This window comes from Meles meles, chromosome 21 (assembly GCF_922984935.1).
Source record: "Meles meles chromosome 21, mMelMel3.1 paternal haplotype, whole genome shotgun sequence".
Lineage (NCBI taxonomy): Eukaryota > Metazoa > Chordata > Mammalia > Carnivora > Mustelidae > Meles > Meles meles.
The window spans coordinates 7772696-7795407 of record NC_060086.1 but is presented as its reverse complement, the minus strand read 5'-3'; the positions used below and the strand labels follow the sequence as shown (position 1 = coordinate 7795407).

General features: G+C 50.7%; 1 protein-coding gene across 1 annotated transcript in view; it reads left to right on the top strand.

The window, feature by feature from the left end:
- Nucleotides 1-20320: 20320 nt before the first annotated feature.
- YWHAG (tyrosine 3-monooxygenase/tryptophan 5-monooxygenase activation protein gamma) overlaps nucleotides 20321-22712 on the top strand; it is a 29195-nt gene continuing 26803 nt past the window's right edge. The window contains exon 1 of the mRNA XM_045993733.1: nucleotides 20321-20629. Coding sequence (XP_045849689.1) covers nucleotides 20543-20629 — 87 coding nt within the window. The 5' untranslated portion in view covers nucleotides 20321-20542. The remainder of the gene's footprint in view (nucleotides 20630-22712) is intronic.

The following is a 22712-nucleotide window of genomic DNA, read 5'->3' as shown; positions in this document are numbered from 1 at the left end:
AAGGAAAGGGTCTGCTCCAAGACACATTGCAAGATGGGCAGGGTCACTAGAAGCAAAACTCGAGAAGAGGCAGGTTGATGAGAGCAGAGCAGCACAGGGGCATTCCCAGGGGCTGCTCCTGGGGCAGCTCACCCAGAGCTCTAGGGGCAGAGAGAAGAGGGGGATCTTGCCAGAGCCCCTCTCAGGCTCAGAGTGAGTAAAAAGCAACTGTCGTGGTCAAGCCTCTGTCTTCCATGTCTGGCCCGCAGGCTCTTTGCTTTTGGATGGCTGCAGTACCCTGCTATCATAAATGGAATGGCTTAAAACAACACAAATTTATTATCCTATAAAGCTCCCCCCCCACTAAGGTTTTATTTATTTGAGAGAGTGAGCGGGGAGAAGAGCAGAGGGGGAGGGAGAAGCAGACTCCTCGCCCACTGTGGAGACCCACTCGGGGCTCAGTTGAAGGACCCTGAGACCATGACCTGAGCTGAAATCAAGAGTCGGATGCTCAGCCGACAGCTACCTAGGCGCCCCTATCCTACGGTTTCTTAGGTCACCAGTTTGAAGTGGGTCTCCTTGCGCTAAGCTCAAGGTATGGATGGGCAGGTTGGTGTTCTTTCCGGAGAATCTATTTCCTTAACTTTCCAGGCTGTCCACATCCCATACCCGCTCCATGACCTCCTTGCAGCCAGCAAGTGAATGCATCACTCCGACCTCTGGTTCCATCACCTCATCTCCTTTCCTGATGCTCCTGCCTCCTTCTTCCATCCTCTGAAGCCCATTGTGATTATGGGAGGCCCTGGATCATCCAGGATACTCCCCCATCTCAAAGTCTTTAACTTAATCCCCTCTGCAAAATCTCTTTAGCCCTGTAAAGTAACCCATTCGGGAGCTCCAGGGATTAGGACAGGGACATCTTGGGGGAGGAGAGTAGGGGAGGGCATTATTCTGCCTCCCACGGGCTACAGACCTGGGTTCCCAGCCAAGGAGCGAGGCAGACACTTGAGCTCCACAGTCCATCAGCACTTGGCAGGAATGGCTTTGTCTCCATTTGTCAGGGAGCTCTGAGACCCACTGTGTCATTGGAAGGATGAGGACCCAAGCAATGAAAGGAACAAAAATACTTGACCCAGGGAGTCCAGGCAGAGGGACGGAGACCCTCCTGCCAGCCTGAAACCCCCAGAGCTGAGCGCATGCCCCGCACTCAGGTTCTGCTCAGCCCCTCTGGCCACACCCACATTCAGGGGTGCCCCTCCCTCGTCCTGAGAAGTATCACAGCTTCCCATCCCTGGACCCCTCTTACCCATCTAAACAAACTGCTTTCATCAACATTCTGTCAACTCTCAAAGCAGCCCTGTGGAAGCATTATCGTCCTTTTTTTTTTTTTTTTAAGATTTTATTTATTCATTTGAGAGAAAGAGAGCGAGCATGAGTTGGGGGAGGGAGGAGCAGAGGGAAAGGGAGAAGCAGGCTTCTTGCTGAGCAGGGAGCCTGATGCATGGCTGGATCCCAGGACCCTGGCATCATGACCTGAGCCAAAGGCAGTTGCTTAACGACTGAACCATCCAGGCGCCCCTGGCCTATGGGGTTTATCTGAGACCTGTTTTCCACCCAGTTATCAAGGCTAGCACTGTTGCTATGACTCTGTCGTGGGTCCTTTTTTTTTTTTAAAGATTTTATTTATTTATTTGACAGACAAAGATCACAAGTAGGCAGAGAGGCAGGCAGAGAGAGAGGGGTGAAGGAGGCTCCCCTCTGAGTAGAGAGCCTGATGCGGGGCTCGATCCTAGGACCCTGGGATCATGACCTGAGCCAAAGGCAGAGGCTTTCACCCACTGAGACACCCAGGTGCCCCTGTCGTGGGTCCTTTTTAATGTTCTGTGGGGCCAGGGCCTGCTGACTGGGAGCACACAGATAAATAAGACAGTGCTTATGCCCTGGGAAAACTCACATGATAATCGCTTGTTGACTTGCTGTCCCTGAGTGGGACAGGCTTTCCCGAAACTCAGCCTGTCCCACTCAGAACTTTTGTCAACTGTACGTAAACCTGGGTTTCCCTGTTTGGTAAGTAACGCTACCAATCACTAGCTTAAGCCAGGAACCTGGGTGTTATCCCCAGCAATCCCCACCCCCCAGAACTAATTAGTCACCAAACGCTACTAATTCTATCTCCCAAACCTTGCTAGAATCTGCTCACTTCTCTCCATCCCACATTTCTCACCCTGGCTTCTTCACTGGCTCCCTCTCTCCAGCCCAGTCCCCACACCACAAGAACAGTGGGCTGTTTACAAACCTAACACTGCCACTACCCTGCTCAAACACCTCCCATGGCTCCCCAGTGCTCTTCCTCAACTCCTTAGCTCAATTTGCAAGGTCCTCTCCAGCCTGGCTCTGCCTGTGTTTCCAGCATCATCTCTTGCCACTTGCTGCCAGGTTCTTGCCAGACTGAACTACTTTCAATTCCTCTAATGTCTGGGCTCCCTTCCCACCAGGCCTCTGCACACGCTGTTCTCTCTGCCTGAGCTACACGTCACCCTCTCCCCTCCTTCCCCTGAGTCAACTCTAATTTAGCCTCATGTCTTAGCTTTCCTTTTCTCCAGAACGCCCTCTCTGATGCCTCCTCCTCCCAGTGTGGATGAGGCACAGCCAGCCTCATACTCTGTACCTCCCCAGGGACAGCACTCACCCCTGCAGAGACTGCTGACTTGGCTGTCTCTTCTACTAGCTCAGAGGGCCTTTGAGGGCTGTGGCTGGAGCTGTCATGCCCAGCTTCGTGCACAGGATGCCATGCACAGCGGCTGGTCAAATACTAGTTGTCAGGTGAGTGAAGGACATGAGCAAATATTTCTGAAGCCCTTATGTGCAGGGCCAGGCTCTGGGGCTCCAGAGCAAGAAGAGACCCGCACCAGCTTCCTGTTTGCAAGGCACAGAGATGACCTTCAAGAGGAGAAGAGACCAATGATAAGCCACTGAGCATATCCATAGTCCATATCCATAGAGCATATCCATAGAGAATTTGAGCTAGTGATTAGTGTTCTAAAGAACATAAAGCGGGTGTTGTGGTAGGGACTGGGTGGCCAGGGAAGGTCCCCGAGGAGATGAGGCTTGAGTTGGGCCTCAGTAATGAGAGGGAGGTGGCCATGAACCTTTTGGCCACGGAAAGATTTTGGGGAGGAACATTCTAAGTCCTTCAGTGGGGATTTAGCTTGGCCGGAAGGGCCAGACACTTGGGGCTTTCTAAGTTGTGGGGAGTTTTATTCTAAGGACAATGGGAATCCATTGGGAAATGTCAGTCTCTTGAATATCTTCCACCTCTTCCAACTTTCTGAGTGCGCCCTGCCTCTTCAAATTTACTTAAAAGGACCCAGTCACCGGGGTGCCTGGGTGGTTCAGTTGGTTGAGCATCTGACTCTTGGTTTTGGCTCAGGTCATGATCTCAGGGTCTTGACATCAAGCTCAGACTCCAAGCTGGGTGTGGAGCCTGCTTGGGATTCTCCTCCCTCTGCCCCACCCTCCATCCACACACTGGCACTCGGAAGAAAAAGAAAGAAAGAAAGAAAGAAAGAAAGAAAAGAAAGAAAGAAAGAAAGAAAGAAAGAAAGAGAGAAAGAAAGAAAGAAAAGAAAAGAAAGAATGAATGAATCAAGCCAGCTGGGTATTTCCCATTATAGTAAGGATACCCAGAATCCCTACCAAAAACTCCAGGAATTCTTCAGAAGCTTGGACTCTGCCGAGCACTTCTGACGTTTGCTGACTTTTGCTTGCTTGCTTGCATTCCTTTCTCCCTCTCCTTTCTTTCCTTTCCCTTTCCTTCCTTCGATTTATTCATTTATTTGAGAGCAAGAGAGAGCACGAGCGGGGAGGGGGAAGGGAGAGAGAGAATCTTAAGCAGTCTCTGCACTGAGTTCAAAGCCCTGAGTGGGGCTTGACCCCACAACCACAAGATCATGACCTGAGCCAAAACCAAGGTTTGGATGTTCAATTGACTGCGCGCCACACAGGCACCTGACTCTCTGAATCGTTTATCTGCTTTTGCCTCCCCTGTGATTCTCCTTTCTCTTGTTCACTAACTAAGCCCTTCATTCCTGGTTTCACCAATTCTGGACTGTACCCATGACACACTTGGCTGGTGATTTGGAGCAAAGGCCCAATGAAGAGCTGAAAATTGAAAATTAGATACTTTGTGGGGTTTTTTTTTTAAGATTTTTAAAATTTATTTGAGAGAGAGAGATCACAAGTAGGAGGAGAGGCAGAGGGAAGAAGCAGACTCCCTGCTGAGGAGGGAGCCCGATGCAGGGCTCGATCCCAGGACCCTGAGATCATGACCTGAGCCAAAGGCAGAGATGTAACTGACTGAGCCACCCAGGTGCCCTAGATACTTTGTTTTTACAAAGCCCTTGTATATTCATACACACCACCACTGCCCCCCCCCCCATTAACATTTCCGGATAGTTTTCACTAATTTTTCTCTACTCTAGCCCTAACAGCCTATGCTAGTGCTGGGACCCTCCCTTTCTCCTATTACCTCTTTCCTTCTCCTCCCCATTTTGCAAGCCCTCTGACTGCCACATTTTTGCTCATTGCTTTCTTTTCTTTTCTTTTTTTTTCCCTAAGATTTTTGTTTATTTATTTAAGAGAGGCAAGAGATGGAGAGAGCACAAGCAGGGGGCGTGGCAGAGGGAGAGGGAGAGGGAGAAGAGGTTCCCCTCTGAGTAAAGAGCCCAACGTTGGACCTGATCCCAGGACCATGAGATCGTGACCCGAGCTGAAGGTAGATGCTTAACCAACTGAGCCACCCAGGTGCCCCCCTTTTCCCCCTATTTGAATAACAGTTTTATTAAAATAAAATTCAGTTATCATAAGGTTCACCCTTGTAAAGTATATAGCTTAGTGGGTTTTTTTTGTTGTTGTTGTTGTTGTTTTGTTTTTTTTTTAGTATATTTGCAGAGTTGTGCAACCATTGGCACTTGGCACTACCTAATTTCAGAACATTTCATCCCCCTTCTCCTCCAAAAACCCTTACACCCGTTAGCTGGCACTCCTCATTCCTCTTCCCTCAGCTCCTGGCAACCACTAATCTACTTTCTGTCTCTGTGGATTTGCTTATTCTGGACATTTCATAGAGACAGAGTCATGCAACATGAGGCCTTGTGTCTGGCTTCTATCCCCTGGAATAATGTTTTCAACGTTCATCTGCATTAAAGCGTGTATCAGGACGTCATTCCTTTTTCTGGTGAAATAATATTCCTTTGTACGGACGCAATCAATTGTGTTTATCCATTCATCTGTTGATGGACACTTGGGCTGTTTGTACCTTCTGGCAATTATGACTAATGCTGCGATGCACATTGGCGTGCAAGCATCCGAGAATTTTTCAGTTCTTTTGGGTATGTACTTAGGAAGAGAATTCCTGAGTCATGTGGTAATTCCACCTCTGACATTTTGAGGAACCACCACCCTATTTCCCACAGCGGCTGCACCATCTCACATTCCCACCTGCAATGCACCTGGGTTCCAACTCTCCACATCCTTGCTACTTCTTATTGCTCCCTCCCCATTAAAAATAATAATAATAAAATGAAATCTAAAACAAAACCCAAAAAATTTTAGCTGTCCCAGTGGTTGTGAAGTGGTATCTCCTGGTTTTGATTTGCATCTTTTTTTTTTCTTCAAATTTTTATTTAAATTCTAGTTGTTTTACAGTGCAGTACTAGTTCCAGGAAAAAATTCAGTGGTTCGTTATTGACATACGACTCTCAGTGCTCATCGTAACAAGTGCCTGCCTTAATACCCATTCCCCATCCCCCGCCTGATTTGCATCTTTTTAATGACATTATGTTGAGTATCTTTCCCTATTCGTATTGGCTATTCATTGGCTATTTATAGATCTTCTTTGGAGAAATATCTATTCAAGGCCTTTGTCCATTTTTCAGTTGGGTTCTTGTTCATTTTTATGCAGAACTGTCTTGCTATCCTGTCTACCGCCTAGCCTCCAGGACTAGTTTTCCAATATAGTCCTTTTCGTTTTGCTAATCAAAGCTGGCTCTCCTAATTGAAATTTTACTGCCTCCCATGAATCTATATCATTTTTCTCATTTCACCTTCACAACCTGAGAAGGTGAAATCCTTCTGATTTTACATACAAGTATTCAGGGGTTGGCCAAAGTCACAAACCTGATTAACCAGGGTTAGGGATCTGCACCCAGAGCAAACTCCCCAAAGCCCCACCCTGTTCCTACTAACCAGCTGGTTCTATTGTATCTCATGACCGCCCAGGATCCTTCTCTTCTGCGCAGAGAAGAGGAACTATGGACAGAGAAGGATCTGGACTTTCTCTAAGCCACAGAGGGTGATTCGTCAAGCCCATGAAGGGACTCCCATCTCAGAACACTGATAGTCACCCAAGCCCCACCCGCTCAGTGTTTGGACTCGGAGAGAGGGGCAAGGCTCGACCCTTCCAGCCCAGTCGGGTCGCGCCTTCCTGCTGAGTCACCGCCACGACGCAGGGCGGGGCGCGGTGGACCGCGGAGGGGAGGCGGGTAAGATCCCGCCCCGCGTGGGAACTGAAGCCCCACCCCTAGCTCCGCGGTTGCCTCCCGATTGGACAGACTGGGAACGGCCCAGCCTATCACAGCAAGCTGCGGAGTGCCGGTGGGACGCAGCCTAAGGCGAAGGAAACGACCCCACCTCCCCAGGAATTAGCCCCTCCCGGGCGCGCCCCACGGGGCTTTTGGGAGCGTCCTGGGCCGGATCACTGAAGGGGTGGGGCTGGCCGGAGCCTGGGCGGGGCGCCCCGGAGCGGCCCACACCCGGACGGAAAGGAAAGCTCGAAAATGGCCTACAGGAGGTTGGGGTGAAGACGGCCTTTGCTAGTCTGTGCAGCCATTCGCAGTTTAGAGGAGTGGCCCACCAATCGGGCGGGCTGGGGTCTCTACCCTTGTTTTCAGAGGGGAGGGTTGACCCACCCCAGTAAAGGGATGGGGTTGCTGGGTCCCACTGAGGATGTGGTCCCTGTTGGCCCTCAACCTTTTTGAGATGTAGGCAAGGCTGGGAAGGTGGTCTCTGGCTCTTAGTGGTTTCTCAAAGTCAAGGCCGGATAATCAGCTCGGTCTCTGACGCTAGCCTCTGCTCCTAGTGTGACTTGTCTGCTTGACCTTACTCTCAAAGATTCCGTGCAGTCTTTCTTCCCTTCCAGCTCGTCCAGCTACTCATCAAATATTCTGAGACCCTTCCTTGTGCCATGCAGGGATGAAAAGGTCGATTGCTGGGCTACTAGGTCCATTCCCCGGTCGAGTTTGTATTCCAGGCGGGAGACAGAGCAAAAGTTCCATCAAAGCCTGATGAGCATTCAATGGGACTGAACAGTGTTAAGTTAGGGGCAGGTCGTAGGGGCCCCTAATTTATACTGGGACGAGAGCCCAGGTAACTGCTTTGAGAAGAAAGGAACTTATAAGGAGAGGAAAAGGAACCCGGCTTTATTGGAATGGGAGGAAAATCGGATGATTAGAATTAGAGGTTCAACCCAGATGGTGGGTTTAGAAGGGAGGAGAGCCTTGTAGGTCATTAACGATTATGGAGATTATCCTGAGGGCACTGGGAAGCTAACTATTGGGTTATAAAGGACAGACATAATAAGATCTGAATTTTACAGAGATCGCTCTGGGCATCCTGTGGCGAAGAGAGAGCTAGTAAGTTAATAAGATAGAAGCAACGAGACCAGTTGGAGACTGATGGATTAATGCAGGGGAAGTGAGGGTGGTCTGGCCTTTGGTGAAAGTGGTAGATGGTGAGTCCAGGATGAGCAGGGGGCTCTAATGCTTCCTCAGGCCCCACTCATTCATTCTGTCATTCAGAAAATATTCTGAACCACTCGGAGGCAGAAATGATGCTCAGTCTCCGCTGTCTGACCCTCTCAGGGTAAAAGGCAAGGGGTAATGTCTGCAGAGGGGCTGTTTCAGAGCTCTCTGTGACCCCACAACTCCACAGTATTTGGACATTGATGTGGGGGCTCCTATGCATTCCAACCCTCACCAGGCTTTGACTCCCCTCTGCTGTCAGCCGGGAATTTTTATTCCTGCCTAGCAGATGGAGAAACTTATGTTCAGAAAGCAGACTGCCCGGACCAGGGTCACTCACCTTGAACTAGAGGCAGACTTGGGAACTGGGTATCCGGGTTCCCATGGCTTCTCTCCTCACTGTAGTCTGGCTACCCACATTTGGGGTGTTTCAGGCTCAGAGACTCCCTTCACATTGTCAGACAGAGGGGCGCCTGCTCCCTGCCTCTCTGAGCCCAGCTCCAGCCCCAGGATTGCTATATTATTAGCAACAGCCCATGGCTGCACAGAGCTATAGAGCCTCTAGCTTGCCAGAAGACTTCACGTGCAACATTTCATTCGATCGTCTGGCCACAGTGGGAAGCGAAGATTATTATCCCCACTTTACAAGTGAAAAGATTGAGGTTTAAAGACAGTAATTATTATGCATCATTGAACTCCACTGGAGTTCAAAGACATGGAAGTACAGATGCATTGAACTCTCACCCCTTGCTAGGGGTGCTGGACTCATAGAAAGCAAAGATGAATGGGATATGGGCTCTGCCCCCAGAGAGGAGACCCATCTCTAGGAATAGAAAGCATATACAATCCTAGATCTTGTATAAGACCCCAGACTGTGGGTGCTTAGAGAAGTGTTGTGGGCTCAGAGGAGGAAAAAGGCATCAATCCTAGTAGAAGTTCTGGGAAGACTTTTGGAAGAGGGACCATTTAAGCTGGGGTTTGGATAGGTGGGGAGAGGGCGATGGGTCCCTCTATGTCCTCTTCCTGCATCCTGGACTCATCACACCTACTAGATTTCCTAAGCCTAGTAGACATTCAACATTTGAGTGAATGGTGGAGAGGCTGGATGGGGCCAGTTTGCAGGTGGCCTCAGTGATCAGGAGCGTCTCTTCCAGCCCCACCGCTGAGCGCTACTGTCTGGAGCATGCCCCGTGGATAGTTAGGACAGAACCATGAAGCTTGCCGTTACCTCCCTGTTGCAGCAGGGTTTGGCACTCAGCATAAGTGCAGGAGATAAGGGGCGCTGGATAAAGGAGCCCTTAATTGGTGGGATCTTGACCAGCTCTGCAAATCCGGGACCTGGGGTCAAAACCACCCTCAGCCCAAACCGCTTGGCCAGATTTTTGGAACTGTCCCCATGGGGAGCTAGGAACAGAAGGCAGCGGTTACCCTCAAGTTCTTGTTGGCCCTGAAGGACCCCTGTGATGCCCCGGGTTACCCTGATCCCTTGTCTCTGTGGGGCAGAATCACTGAGGGCTGTGGTAGTGGTTCTCATTTTAGAAATGGGACTGAAGACGGCAGGGGACCCAGTGGCCCGGGGAACCTCTTAGCTAGTGAGGGGCAGAGTGGTGTGGGGGTGGGGTGGGAGGTGGTCCTTTTCCCCAAAGCAGTGCCCTCCCCTCCCCTCCTGCTGCCCTTGAGGAAGCCCTGAGGGCACGCTCCTCAGTCTGCCTGTGGGGAAACAGGGTCAGCTGGCTGGGATTTCTGCGGCACACGCTGTGCAGGTGGGAGAGAGCCCGGCTGCCCGGCCTGGTGGCCTCTGCCTTCCCAAAGCGGCCATCCATCTCGCGCTGATTGGGTCCAGCCCAGCAGCTTCCCGGATGAACCATGGGCGCCCGGCCAGCTTGCTCAGCACCTTCTCGTCCCTGCTCTGCCTCAGGCGGTCTGTCTTCTTGTCTGTCTCCCTGTCGACTCCTCGCCTCTCTCCTCTCTCTCTCTTTCTCCCTGGGGCTTTGTCTCTGCCGCTGTGTGTCTGCCTGTCAATATCATTTCTCATCTCTTGTTTTTTGTTTTGGTTTTGGTATTGGTGAGCCTCAGGACCTCTTCCTGCCAGCTGGACTCCTTGCAAATGCCTTGGGCAAGTCCCCTTCCCTGGGGGAGGCCTTGCCGCTAGCTCTGTGACTCATCCCTCTGCTCAAACAGCCTGTTCCTGGGTGGCATTCCTGAGGCCTGTGGCCTGGTTGCAGTTTGCCTTTTTCCCCAGGCCCTGCCTCCTTCAAGGTTCCAGCATCCACAGGATGCAGCATCTTGCTCCAGAGCCCCCTGGGGGAACCTCCTTAACCTCCTGAGCCTCAACCCTAGCCATGTGCTCTCCCCCAGAATTTTCTGCAGCCCTTTCGAGACCTCTGAGATTGACAACACTCCACCCTCTCGATCCTGACACCTCCCCTTCCGGGCTCGCCTTAGTGTCCCCGAGGCCTCCAGCCCCTGACTCCCTTCTGGCCTCTGTTTCCCTTACCTAGCCCAGTCCTTGGCCCATCTGGACACTCACTCCTCTGATATATGGGGCTCCCTGTCCCCCACACCCTTGGCCATAGCTGACCACTGGCCTGCTCTGGGTGATGTGACCTTCACCTTCTCGGCTCAGGCTTACACTGCAAGAGCTGCGGGAGAAAAACCACAGGGCTGTGCAGACTGGGGCCCTTGTGCCCGGGGCCTCTAGATCCAGCCGGTCCTCAAAGGGCTAGCCTTTCTAGCTCACTTCCCCGTCATCTCCAGAGACTTCCTCAAACCTTCAGCCTGTTCTCCAGCTTCCTCCCCTCCTCCTCTCATGATTCAGCAAATGACTTCAGCTTCTCCTTCTCTGAGAAAGAGGTTCCCAGGAACCTCCCTGCTTTTCCCTGGGAGGCCCCTCTGCCCACCTGCCATCCCAGCTGACTCCTCCCCCACCTCAACTCACCCACCTGTCCCTCCCAGTCCCCTTCTCTTCCTGCCATTCTCTCCACCCTCTCCTCCCAGCATTTAAACAACCCTCAGCCTCCTTCCGACAAATAAAATCCTCCCTCTGCCTGAGCCACCAGCAACACCAGCTTCTCTCTCCTTCATCTAACCATTAAATTATGGATGAAAGCAGTCAGCTCCAGATTTGAATTCTTGAACCCCTACCCCTCGCTATCTGAAATGGTTCCTGCCTAGGTCAAGAAGCGTGCCCTAACTCAAGAGAAGGCCTTCTTTTCTCGTCTTCACATGAGTTTTCTGCAGGCTTCTGGCCCCATGGAGCACCAGGAATTGAGCACCCTGGACATCCCGGATTGGATGGTCACATCATTCTGTGACCCCTGAGACACAGGGACCCTGGCTTTCCTGGTGCTCCCTCCAGGTCTCCTCCTGAGCCCATCTGCATGGGCCAAACCCTTCAAATTTCTATTTCCATGCCCCACAACCTGGGCATCTCATTTGGATATTCTTTCTTCTTATTAAATTTTATTTTTTATTAAATTTTATCTTTTTATTAAATTTATTAAATCAAAGTGTTATATCTAAATTCCAGTATAATTAGCATATACTGTTATGTTAATTTCAGGTGTCCAATATAGGCATTCAACAATCCTACACTTGGATAGCATTGCGTACTAGTCACTTCCCAACGGAACCCATCATCTTTCCCTGAAGCCTGCTCTATGTAGCAGAATCGGACCCTCCCTATCCACCCACCTTCCTCCGAGTCATGCTGGGCATCTCCTCCCACAGCCCCTACTACTGCCCTAACCCGAGCCACCTCCTCTCACAGGGGCTGTTACAGGAACCCCTCAAGTGGGGGCCTTCTTCCCATCCAGTCCGTCCTCTATCCCAGCTGCCAGAGTCCCTGTGTTCTCAAATGCAAATCAGACCCCACCTCTGCCTCACTTAAAACCCCTCTTGGCAGGGTGCCTGGGTAGCTCAGTCGTTGGGCGTCTTGACTTCAGCTCAGGTCATGATCCCGGGGTCCTGGGATCGAGCCCCGCATCAGGCTCCCTGCTTGGTGGGAAGCCTGCTTCTCCCTCTCCCACTAGCCCTGCCTGTGTTCCCTTTCTCAATGTTTCTCTATCAAATAACTAAAAATCTTAAAACAAAAAACAAAACCAAAACCCTCTTGCCTGAAGAATCTGAAAGGCAGCATCTGGTCCATTCTGAGATTCCCAACCTTGGTCCCTCTTGGCACCTTTTTCTTTATCCCCCTACCCCCACGGCACCCCGGAAAGCCCCATGATATCGTAAATAGCCAGGAAAGGCCCATGATCTCATGGGGTGCTTCCGATTTGCCCAGGATCACCTGAGTTCAGATCATTTTAGAGAAGGTAACGAAGTGTAAAGGTTTTAGTATTAAGCCAAGTGGCTCGTGTTGGGCTGATGCGTCATTGGTTCCTCATTTTGCAAAGGAGGGACAAGAGTTCCAGAGAAGAGAAGTAATTTGTTTAAGGTTATTCAGCAAGTCATGTGTGGAGCCAGGGTCTCTTGTGGTCTGTTCGCCATCCCAGGGCTTGACTCCAGCCTGGTTGGCCACAGCCTCAGACAGCGCACCTGGAAACTGCTGTCCCTCCTTCTCCAGAAGGGCCTTCGATCTGCTTCACCCTCCTAGAGACCACCCTCCTTCCCACTCTCATGAGTGAGCGGGTCGCTCGCTTCCTCCCTCTGTTAGAAATAAACCCAGCTGTGTGTGGGGAGTCAGACGGCCTTCACTGGCTCCCCACACACAGGAGGGAAAGAAAAAGAAAAGGAAAAAAAAAAAAAGAAATCTCCCCTGACAGTGATGCTTCTGGGCGGTCGGTGAAGAGGGAAGACACGTAGAACTCCCTTATGCCCCAGCTTCTCCACTTACTAGCTGTCTTACCTGGACAGGTTCCTTTCCTTCTGTGTGTCTTGCATTTGCCATATGTACTATGGCTTCTCTCCTAGCTATAGGGGCAGGGGAGCAAGCTCTCCTGGTTTTTTTCTCCCTTACTGGCCTTTTTTTTTAAATTTTTTAAATTTGCCTACTCTCTCCATTGTCTAGTAATACTGATTTGATGCTGGTGATTACGACTGTTACATTGTTGATTTTATGGATTTGGGTGTGTTCCTTTTTTTTTTTTTGTAAGATTTGATTTATTTATTTGTCAGAGAGAGAGAGAGAGAGCACAAGCAGGCAGAGTAGCAGGCAGAGGCAGAGAGAGAAGCAGGCTCCCCGCTGAGCAAGGAGCCCCATGCGGGACTCGATCCCAGGATCCTGGGATCATGACCTGAGCCAAAGGCAGTGGCTTAACCGACTGAGCCACCCAGGCGTCCCTCCCTTACTGGCCTTTCCCTGCCATCTGAGTATTGGAAGCTCAGGTGAGGACTTAGTGGCAGGAGCCCTGATTAGAGACCACCCCTCCCCAAGACCCCCAGAGCGAGGCTGCTGATACAGCTGATGTGGGAAGCGGCTGCCCTGGGCTTGGACAGCAAACTTCAGCTTGTGATGAAGCGCTCTTAGGCCTCGTATAATACTCTGGCCCATGGGACGTCTGTACTGCCAGGCCTGGCGGTCCCGCTCCTTGGCCCTCTCTCCATTCCCATCATGCACCAGGCGCTACCGCTGAGGAAAACACGTGCTTGAACCTACTCTCCACGCCCGGGGCAGCTGTCTTAGTGTGGAAACAGTTGGGCTTCACATGTTGTGGCCTTAAACATAAATGGCATTTGGGGAGAAGGGTTCTCCTTTTCCTTGTAATGCTGGAGGCAGAATGAGGAATGATGGACAGATGCTCTGGGAACAAGGGTGCTGTCCCACAGAGGGAAGGGGACCTCCAGGAAACAATGAATGGCCTGGGGCTGCCACCCAGGAGATGGGGTGCTGCAGAAGGGGTCCTCCTCCTGGATGAACAGGGGTCCTTTTCTGCTGTCCCTTTCGATCACGAACCCCAAACTCCAGGAACACAACGAGGAAGCATGGCTGGTTCTGAAGCCTAGAAGAGGCCCCATGCTCCTGAGTCGTCTTGGCTCACTCAAGGCTTGGCGTGGAGGGAGTGCCTCTGGCCCCTGCCCGTCCCCAGGCTCGGAGCGAGGAGTTGCTGCAGAGTATCTGTCCCTTGGTGCAGCCTGGGCTCCTGTCTGCCTGCTGTGTCAGCACCAGAGTTCCTATTACATGACCAAGTGGGATTTGCACTCTGGAAACATCAGTGCCGGGCTGACTCGGCAGAATGGCCAACACGAGAAAATGCCAGTTCCCGCACCCCTTCTAGCTGGCTCTCAGAATGCCTCATGGCCGCTCCACTTCCTCCTTAGGAAACCCAGCCTGGCCTCCTTCCAAGTCACCAGGGCCTTTTAAGGTCACCCGGCAGACCCCCAGTGGTGGAAAGAATCTCCCAGGAGCACACAGCTTCCCAGACCCCACTGCTGGAGATCCTGACCTGCCATGTCTAGGCTGCACCTGGGACTCTGCATTCTAGACACATCCCCGCAGGTATTGGGAAGCAGTGATGCCCGGCCAGGTGGAGAACCACTGCTCAGCATCACCGGGGAGTGGGTAGTCCTCCAACCCCTTTTATCTGCTGATCCTTGACCCCTGATTCCTGTCCCACCCTCTCCAGACGCTGCTCCTGTCATCACCATACCATCCCAGCTGATGGAGAAATTGCTTCCTGGAAATAAGCAGGAACCGGTGGGCTCTCTGAAGTTAGCAGTCCTCCATAGACAAAAGGGTCACCTCACTCTGTGTGATCGAGGGCCGGCTGCCACCGATCCCATCCCTGTCGGTCTCCCATGATCCTGTGCCCTCCGTCAGAGTTGCAGGCATCAAAACATTGCTTCAGACCCCTCTGCCAAGTCAAAGAATTCATCTGTGTCACTGTTTATTTTGGTGAGCAGGATGGAGGTTTCCCATGAAGATTCAGTGGGGCAACCCCAAAGTCCTGATTGGTGAAGCATTTGGTCCAAGTTCACACAGCTGAGTTTTGGCAGAAGATTCTATCTCAGGCTCCTCTGCTTTGGAATGCCCATCTCTTGAGAATGGCACAGTTTCTCTCTTTGAGAAAATGGCACATTTTTTTTTAACCCTTTTTACCATGGACAGTTCCTTGGTGTGGTACCTTCTGAAGTTGGTTCTTTTTATGGGAATGTAAAACTTAAAATGTAAAAATATATTAGTGTTGCCTCACTGGCTTCGTCAGTAGAGCACGTGACTCTTGATCTCTGGGTTGTAAGTTCAAGCCCCGCACCGGGTGTAGAGATTACTTAAAGAAAAAAAAAATCTTAAAAATAAAATGTAAAGGGGCACCTGGGTGGCTCAGTGGGTTAAAGTCTCTGCCTTTGGCTCAGGTCATGATCCCAGGGTCCTGGGATTGAGCCCCTCATCTGGGTCTCTGCTCAGCAGGGAGCCTTGCTTCCTCCTTTCTCTCTGCCTGCTTCTCTGCCTACTTGTGATCTCTGTCTGTCAAATAAATAAAATCTTTAAAAAAAATGTAAAGATATATTAGAGTTTTCAAGCTCTCCCTCTTTCCAGCTCAATCAGTTTTAGGGGATTTGAGAGTTAAGCCCTAGATCAGAGAAGCTGTTTTGGTAAGGAGTGTTCAGCCCCAGAGAGTCAGAATAGAGCATTTCTACTGGTAGTGAGCTCCCTGTCAACAGGCCCTTCTTTGAAATCCTGTGTAGACGCTTCTTCAAAATGATCCTTTCTGGCTGTGGCCCTATTTGTTCTAGGACTGTTTACAGTTCTGCTTTCCTGAGTTTTTGCCGCAATTTGGTTGTGACTGCTTGTTTTGGGGTAAAACTTTTCGAATCCTCCTCAAGAGGTAAGACCATCACCACGCCACACCTTTCTTGAAGTGGAAAGTCATTTTCATTGAACCAACCTTCTCTGAACACCTGCACCATCCTAGGCTTGGAGCTCAGAGGTGACTCCGAAGGATCTCTTTGAGGAATCCATTGGTAAGACCTCAGGAAGTAAGAGACTCATATAGATAGAAGTGTAATAAGGAGATTCAGTCCCCTGGCTGCAAGTGCTTAGCATAGGTTGGGGCCCCAAGGAGGAGCCGTCAGTTCAACTTGAAGTGTCTGATTCTGATTCAGAAAGATAGGAGGTAACAGTAGAATGGGGATTGGGGGAGGAGTTTCCAGCAGAAGGAAAAAAAAAAAGAAAGAAAGAAAGAAATCTCACCATTTGCAACTAGATGGAACTAGAGGGTATTATGCTAAGTGAAATAAGTCAATCCAAGAAAGACAATTACCATTTGATCTCACTGATACGTGGAATTTAAGAAACAGAACGGAGGATCATCAGGGAAGAGAGGAAAAAATAAAACAAGATGAAACCAAAGAGGAAGACAAACCCTAAGAGACTTTAAGTCATAGGAAACAAACTGAGGGTTGCTGGAGGGGAGGGAGGCGCTGGGATGGGGTAACTGGGTGATGGACAGTAAGGAGGGCACGGGATATAATGAGCACTGATAAGACTGATGCATCACTGACCTCTACCTCTGAAACCAATAATACTTTATATGCTAATTAATTGAATTTAAAATTTTTAAAAAACATTTTATTTATTTATTTGACAGACAGAGATCACAAGTAGGCAGAGGCAGACAGAGAGAGAGAGGGAGAAGCAGGCTCCCCGCTGAGCAGAGAGCCCGATGCGGGGCTCGATCCCAGGACCCTGAGATCATGACCTGAGCCGAAGGCAGAGACTTTAACCCACTGAGCCACCCAGGTGCCCCTGAATTTAAATTTTTTAAAAATGAAAGAAAGGAAGGAAGGAAGGAAAGGCCCAGAGCTACAGTGTCTGGGTGGCTCCGTGGGTTGGGCGTCCACCTCTTGATTTCTGTTCAGGTCATGATCTTGGGGTCGTAGAATCAAGCCCCATGTCAGGCTCTGTGCGCATGGGGCCTGCTTGAGATTCTCTCCCTCTCCCTCTGCCCCTCCCACTCCTGCTATAAATAAATAAGTGAGTAAATAAATAAATAAATAAAATCTTTAAAAAAAAGAAAAGAAAAACCCCAGAGTTGGAAAAGGGTGTTGCACGGCCAGGTCGAGTGTCCTGTGAGAGATACAGCTAGAGGGACAGGCAGGGAGCCCTTAGGAAAGGCCTTTAACTCCAGTTGGGATGCATATGCGGAAAGATCTTTCAGATCTTTTACTGGGGAGGCTGGGCAGGCGCTGAAGCAGGCCAGTGGAAGGGCTGCTGCCACAGGCTAGAAGACCTTAAGAAGCATCCATCCAATTTTTTTCTTTTACAGATACACTGTCTCATGCCCAGAGAGGTGAAGTGACTCTCTCAAGGTCACCCAGCAAGATCAATAGCAAAGTCACGCTTCAATGTGTCGGTCCTGTCTCCCAGCCTGGGCTTCTTTCGCTGCTCTACTCTCCTTAGGAAGCGGGGCAACGCACGAAGATTTCCCTGTTGTCCTTGGCCTCTAAATCCGTTATGTGCTCTGCCCCTACCACAGCCCAGTCGGCTAGAAGAGTGTCGTGGAAGTGTTCCCAGAGGACAGGGTGGGGAGTACTGCCTGCATCAGAATATGCTGCTGCTCCTACTGCCTCCCCTCCAATCAGGGAGCTTTCTAGCCACAGGAGGAAGCCAGGAACCAGGGGATGGGGCTGCAGTGATTTATGACTGCACAGAAACAGCGGGACACTAATGTCTTTGGCTGGCCTGCTCGTCTGCCAGCTCAGGCAGAGAGCGTGCCTCTAAAGGTCACGTCCTCCAGTACTGGAGATGGGGCGGAGGGTGAGCTGTCCAGGGTGCCCACCCTCTATCAGGTCCATTACCAGAGGGCAAGAGCCCCCTCTTCCCAAGCAGATGCCAAAGGGTAGATTCCTCCTAGCCTGGGCAGGGAGTATGGAAGATCTGCCTGGGTTTGAATTCAGGCTCTCAGTCACTGTTGTGTGAAACTTGGCTGGTCACCCAGTCTCTCTGTGTCTCGGCTTCCTGGTCTCCAGAACAGGGATGATTCTGAGCCGCTCAACCCTTGGGACTGAATCATCTCCCAGTTCTGCAGGTACCGATTCCCTGTTTCCACAGCTAAAGAGGAGGAACACGCTGAACTGGAACAATGATTTCTCACAGCTGGGTGGGGCACTTGGTGCTTATTTTGTTTGATTTCTCACTTCAAAGTTGGAGAAATTAAAACCCTGAGAAGGGACGGGCTTTGCACACAGAGCTGGGGGCTAGGCAGAAGCCAGGAAGCTAGTTTTCCACCTCCCTGCTCCAGGTTTTTTTGTAGTTTTTGTTCTGTTTGTTTGTTTTCAGCAGTGGAGAAAGGAGCCAGAATATTAAGCCATTTGCTCTGTTTTATGCCGCCTCTGAAGCTATTCTCTAAACAGCCAGGGGCTGTGGGGCTGCTGCAGCTTTAAGCTTAGAGTCTTAAAAAAATCAAAAAGGAAAGGAGGGCAGGGCCAGCTCTCCCCTGCACCATTGGAGGGAAGCTTTGATGTGGAGGTTGCAGATGTCATTCCTCTTTGGCTTTGGAACATCCTTTTCTTCGCATCTGCTTTATTTTTCCCAAACAGATTTGGCCTGGATTTTTAAAATGGTGATGATTTGTAATGCACATTGGACTGGTGGAGGAAGGAAATGAGGTGGAGAGGTTAGAGAGGCAGCCTGAAGTGTACCAGGAAGTTCCTAAGATTTTGTGTCTGGGGCCCGAATCCTTGACACCTACGATGCACAGGAGGACGAGCAGGGTTGGCTAATCAGGGCTCATTGCCACGGACCTGTGATGCCCAGGCCGGAATGGCTCAGGCCTGGCCTGCAGGCAGGAAGAGAGAGGAAGAGGAATGAATTGGCCAACACTCATGTAAGAGACAGAAGGAAGTGGGAGGGTTTATTCTCCAGCAGGCCTGTATTTTGCTGGGTGTTTGCAGTAAGGGAAGAGCGGCTAGATCCCATGGTGGTGGTGGGGAGAGCTATTTCCTCCCTAGAGCCTCTCCTCCACTGAGTCCGTCTCCTCCACTTCTGCCAGAGCAGGCTCCCTGAAGTGCATGCGTTCCATAATTCATTTATTTCATATGTTCTACATATTTACTGTGTGCCAGGTGCTAAGCTCTGAGAAGGCAATGGTGATGAACACAGATGCCAATCTCATCATTTTCTGCCCCTCATTAAAATCTCTCCGCAGGTTTCCTATTTGTTTCAGGATGAAGTCTTCACTGCCTTGCCTGCCATTCAGGACTTCTCATGTTCTGGCTCCTGACTCCATCCCCGGTTCCACTACCCATCACTTAAGGCAAAAAACACATTGGATTCTTTGCCTAATGATAAATAAATGCTTTAGGGAGAAACAGCCTCTGAGTCCTGCTGCCTGTACCCCCTTCATGCTCTCAAATGCCACACATCCTTTAAGAGACTCCTTCGTTCTAGATTCTCATACACGACACTTCCTATCCTGTATTTTTTTTTTTTAAACTCCTTATCACTTCCTAACATACTCTACATACGTATCCTTGTATCACCTATTTTGGGGGGGATAGGGATTTTTTGTTTTGCTCCTCGTTCTCCCCCCATTGCTTAGAACAGTGCTGGGAACACCGTAGGCGCTCAGCGGATAATTGCTGAAAAAAATTGAGCAGATAAAATGTACAGTCAAAACTGCGGGTGTGTGAGCTACATGGAATGTGGAAAAGGGAAGCATAGGAACAAGAATTTGTCAGCCTGACCTCTGCGTGTATAAGTCCTAGGTGGGGAGGGGAAGGGTTGGTTAATCCTCTGATACAGCCTCACGTTAAGCCTGCAGTAGGCTCTCCGCAACAGAATTGAATCTTTGACACTCCACCCTGGAGAGGAAGGAGCTCCCCAGGGGGTCAGCCTGCGGACAGCTGCATCCTTTCTGAAAATCAACCAGAATGCCTGGCCAGTATTTGTCCTTCCATGTTTTCACCCCTTCGGGTCCACGAACCTCGAAGTGGGTATGGGGAAACAGAACCTTGTGGGGGAGGGTGACAGTTTAGCTCCCAATATTAAGCTCCTTAATTCAATGCATCCCGCAGCGGGGCACTACCCTGGCATGTCTGGATCTGCGGTGGACGGGCGTCTGTCCCTCCCTGGCCTGCTGCTACTTGATCTCAGAGACGGGGGCCAGGGCTGAGGTCCTGGCCCCCTCCCCTCGTAATTTCCCGGAGAATATGGGGCGGGGCCGTGAATCAGCACTCGCTCGGACTGATGCAGCCTTAGTCCCCGCCAGGGGTCCCCAGTGGCCGCGGAATTAGAACCCCCCCAACTTCGCCACCGTTCACGCGCTATGACCACTGGGAGTTGTAGTCCTGACCGCCCCTTTGTCCTTGATTTCTCCAACGTATCACCCCACGGATGGGTGAACTACAACTCCCAAGGGCCCACGCGCCGGGCCTCACAGGGCGGAGGTGTGAGGGGGTAGTTTGTAGGGTAGTCTGGATAAACTGGGGCGCAGGAATCGGGGCGAAGTGAAGAACGGGGAGCACTGGCAGGGGGTCGGGGGGAGAAGGGGACGCCCAGAAAAGGGCCGCGAGCTCAGTTGGGGAGGGGAAGCCCGAGAAGCGGAGGGGCCGGGGCGGGGCCGGGGCGGGGCCGGTTGCGTCACGCGGCGTGGGCGGGGCCGCAGGGGGTTGTCCGTCCGCAGCACGCACAGCAGCCGCAGCCGCCTCGCGCCCGGTCCCGCGGTTGCAGCTCGAGCCATAGTCTCCGCGCCGCCGTCGTCGCCTCAGCTGCTTGCTTCGTGGGTCGGCCCCTCCGGCACACGGGCTCCAGCCGCGCCGCAGCCGCCCTCCGAGCCCTTCAGGTCGCCCCGGTCTCCTCACCCGGCCCGACCCAGCCCGCGAAGATGGTGGACCGCGAGCAACTGGTGCAGAAAGCCCGGCTGGCCGAGCAGGCGGAGCGCTACGACGACATGGCCGCGGCCATGAAGAACGTGAGTTTCTCCTCCCCTCCCCCCGCCTCGCCCCAGTCCCTTCGCAGACACCGGTCTTCGCGTGGACGGCCCGGGGACTAGTCGCCAGTCGCGACTGCAGCGTTGACCGCCCCTCCCCACCCAGTCGCGGGGCTGGGGAGGGCCCCGACAGCGATAGGGACTCGAGCTGTGACGCGGCCTCTCCTCGAGCGTCCCCCAGGGCCGGCGGTGCTGCCTCGTAGGCCCTCCCCGGGCTCGGGCTGGAGCGGGATCTTGCAGGGCTGGTCTCGGGAGCGGGGTCCCTGGCCCCGTGTCTCCGGGTCCGCTGGGGGACCTGAGCTGGGGCCGTGAACATCCTTTGTGCCCCACTTCCCCTCCTCCCATCCTGGGCGTGGGGGCGGGGGACCGCATGGATGCGGTTCCTCTTTCTCTCCCCGGTGTCTGGGCGGCGCCTTTCCCATTCACTCATCAGGTCTCCGGGTTTTCTAATACTGCCTCCCCCCCACCCCCCAGATCTGCCCCACTGCCTCTCCTGATGGATCCTTTAGAACCTATCCAGGAAAAATGTAGGCTCTCCTGAAACCCTGGGCTCAGTGGTGCCAAACCGAAACCTCCTTGCTGCTCTCACGTTTTTCTTAACAAAAGGCTTCTCTTTCTCTATACCCCAAAGCAAGTCCTCTTGCTTTTAGGCAAGGGGAACGTATGTCTCGCCAGCTTTTTCATTGATCGTTCACAACATGCCCTCTCCATTTCCCCCTAATTTTTCTTGTATTTAAACGGGTAGGTAATTGTCTTTAAAATAAAGGTTATGCATTTAGCCGACTGGTTCAATTTGTGACACATGCGGTTTCTTTTTTAAACATAGGCCCACATCTGTTGAAATTCCTATAAGTTGAAAAAATATTCTCTCTGATCTGATGTTGCAAACAAAGCAGTGGTGGGAGGCAGTATCAAGTCATTCTAGAAGATTCTGCATTTGTCATATTGCAGAGAGCCTAGACTGGGTGGAGGCTGGGAGGAGTTATTTTAAAGGAGGAAAAAGTCTTCTTTTTTTTTTTTTTTAATTTGTTGTAGGTATAGCTGAGGATTTTTTTTTTTTTTTTTAAATAAGAAAAGCTAGCTCATCCTCATACTGATGAAAAAAGAGAATGCTGATCGCCAGTTGTCGCAGTTTGTCTGGGATTCAGATCCTTGCCTGTATTGCACCATTTTGTCAGTAACACTACATTTTTCTAATGGGCTATCAAGGAGTTTGATATTGGAAGAGGGGGCAGGTATTGAGCATTATGAAATACGGAGAATTATCTAATGAATGATTTAGGTTTCCCACTGTCTTAACATTTAACTTCCTGCCTTATGTAACAAAGGTTTTTGAGAATGCATCTCTGGCGTGAAGTGGATTCAGGAGTGTATCTTCTTGGCACGTTAAATCTTTTTAATGAAGCAGTGTAGGTATCCCAGGTTGATTTTTAAATAATTTTGCTGTTTCATAAAGGATAACCGTGCTGATGCTTTTTTGTTTAAGCCAGCTGCCTTAACGAAAACGATTTTTCTCATTAAGGAAGAGCCCTGATTCTGAAATTGGGAGTATTGCTGTATTAATGTATTGCTCCAGATGCTATCTTTTAAAACATTTTAAAGCTCAGCGGGTAACTTCTGCTTTTAATAGATAACAGTATTGGAAATATGTTTAGTTCATGTTAGACTCTTCTAATTTTTCCATATTTCTAGTTTCACAGGAAAGTGAGTGACCTCGCACCTATATCCATAGCAACCCAGTGATGTCACACACAATGACACAGAGGCTGCAATGCACCTAAGGGCTGGTAGGGAGTATGCAAATGGCATTTGTCCAAGGTAATGCAGAAATGAGCAGATAAGCAGGTGGAATTGAGCCCTTCACCTTATTCACCAGATAGGAGGTGGCCCCCAAAATAAGGATTTCATTTACCTTTAGGCATGCAAATCAGTGACCTTTAGATACGCCTGTTCATTTTCCAATTTCTAGTTTACTTAGGAGAGTATAAGATACATTTCTATTTTAAAACATTTTTTTATTGTTAAAAATTGAACAGTAATGGAATAAAAATAGTGATTTTAAACA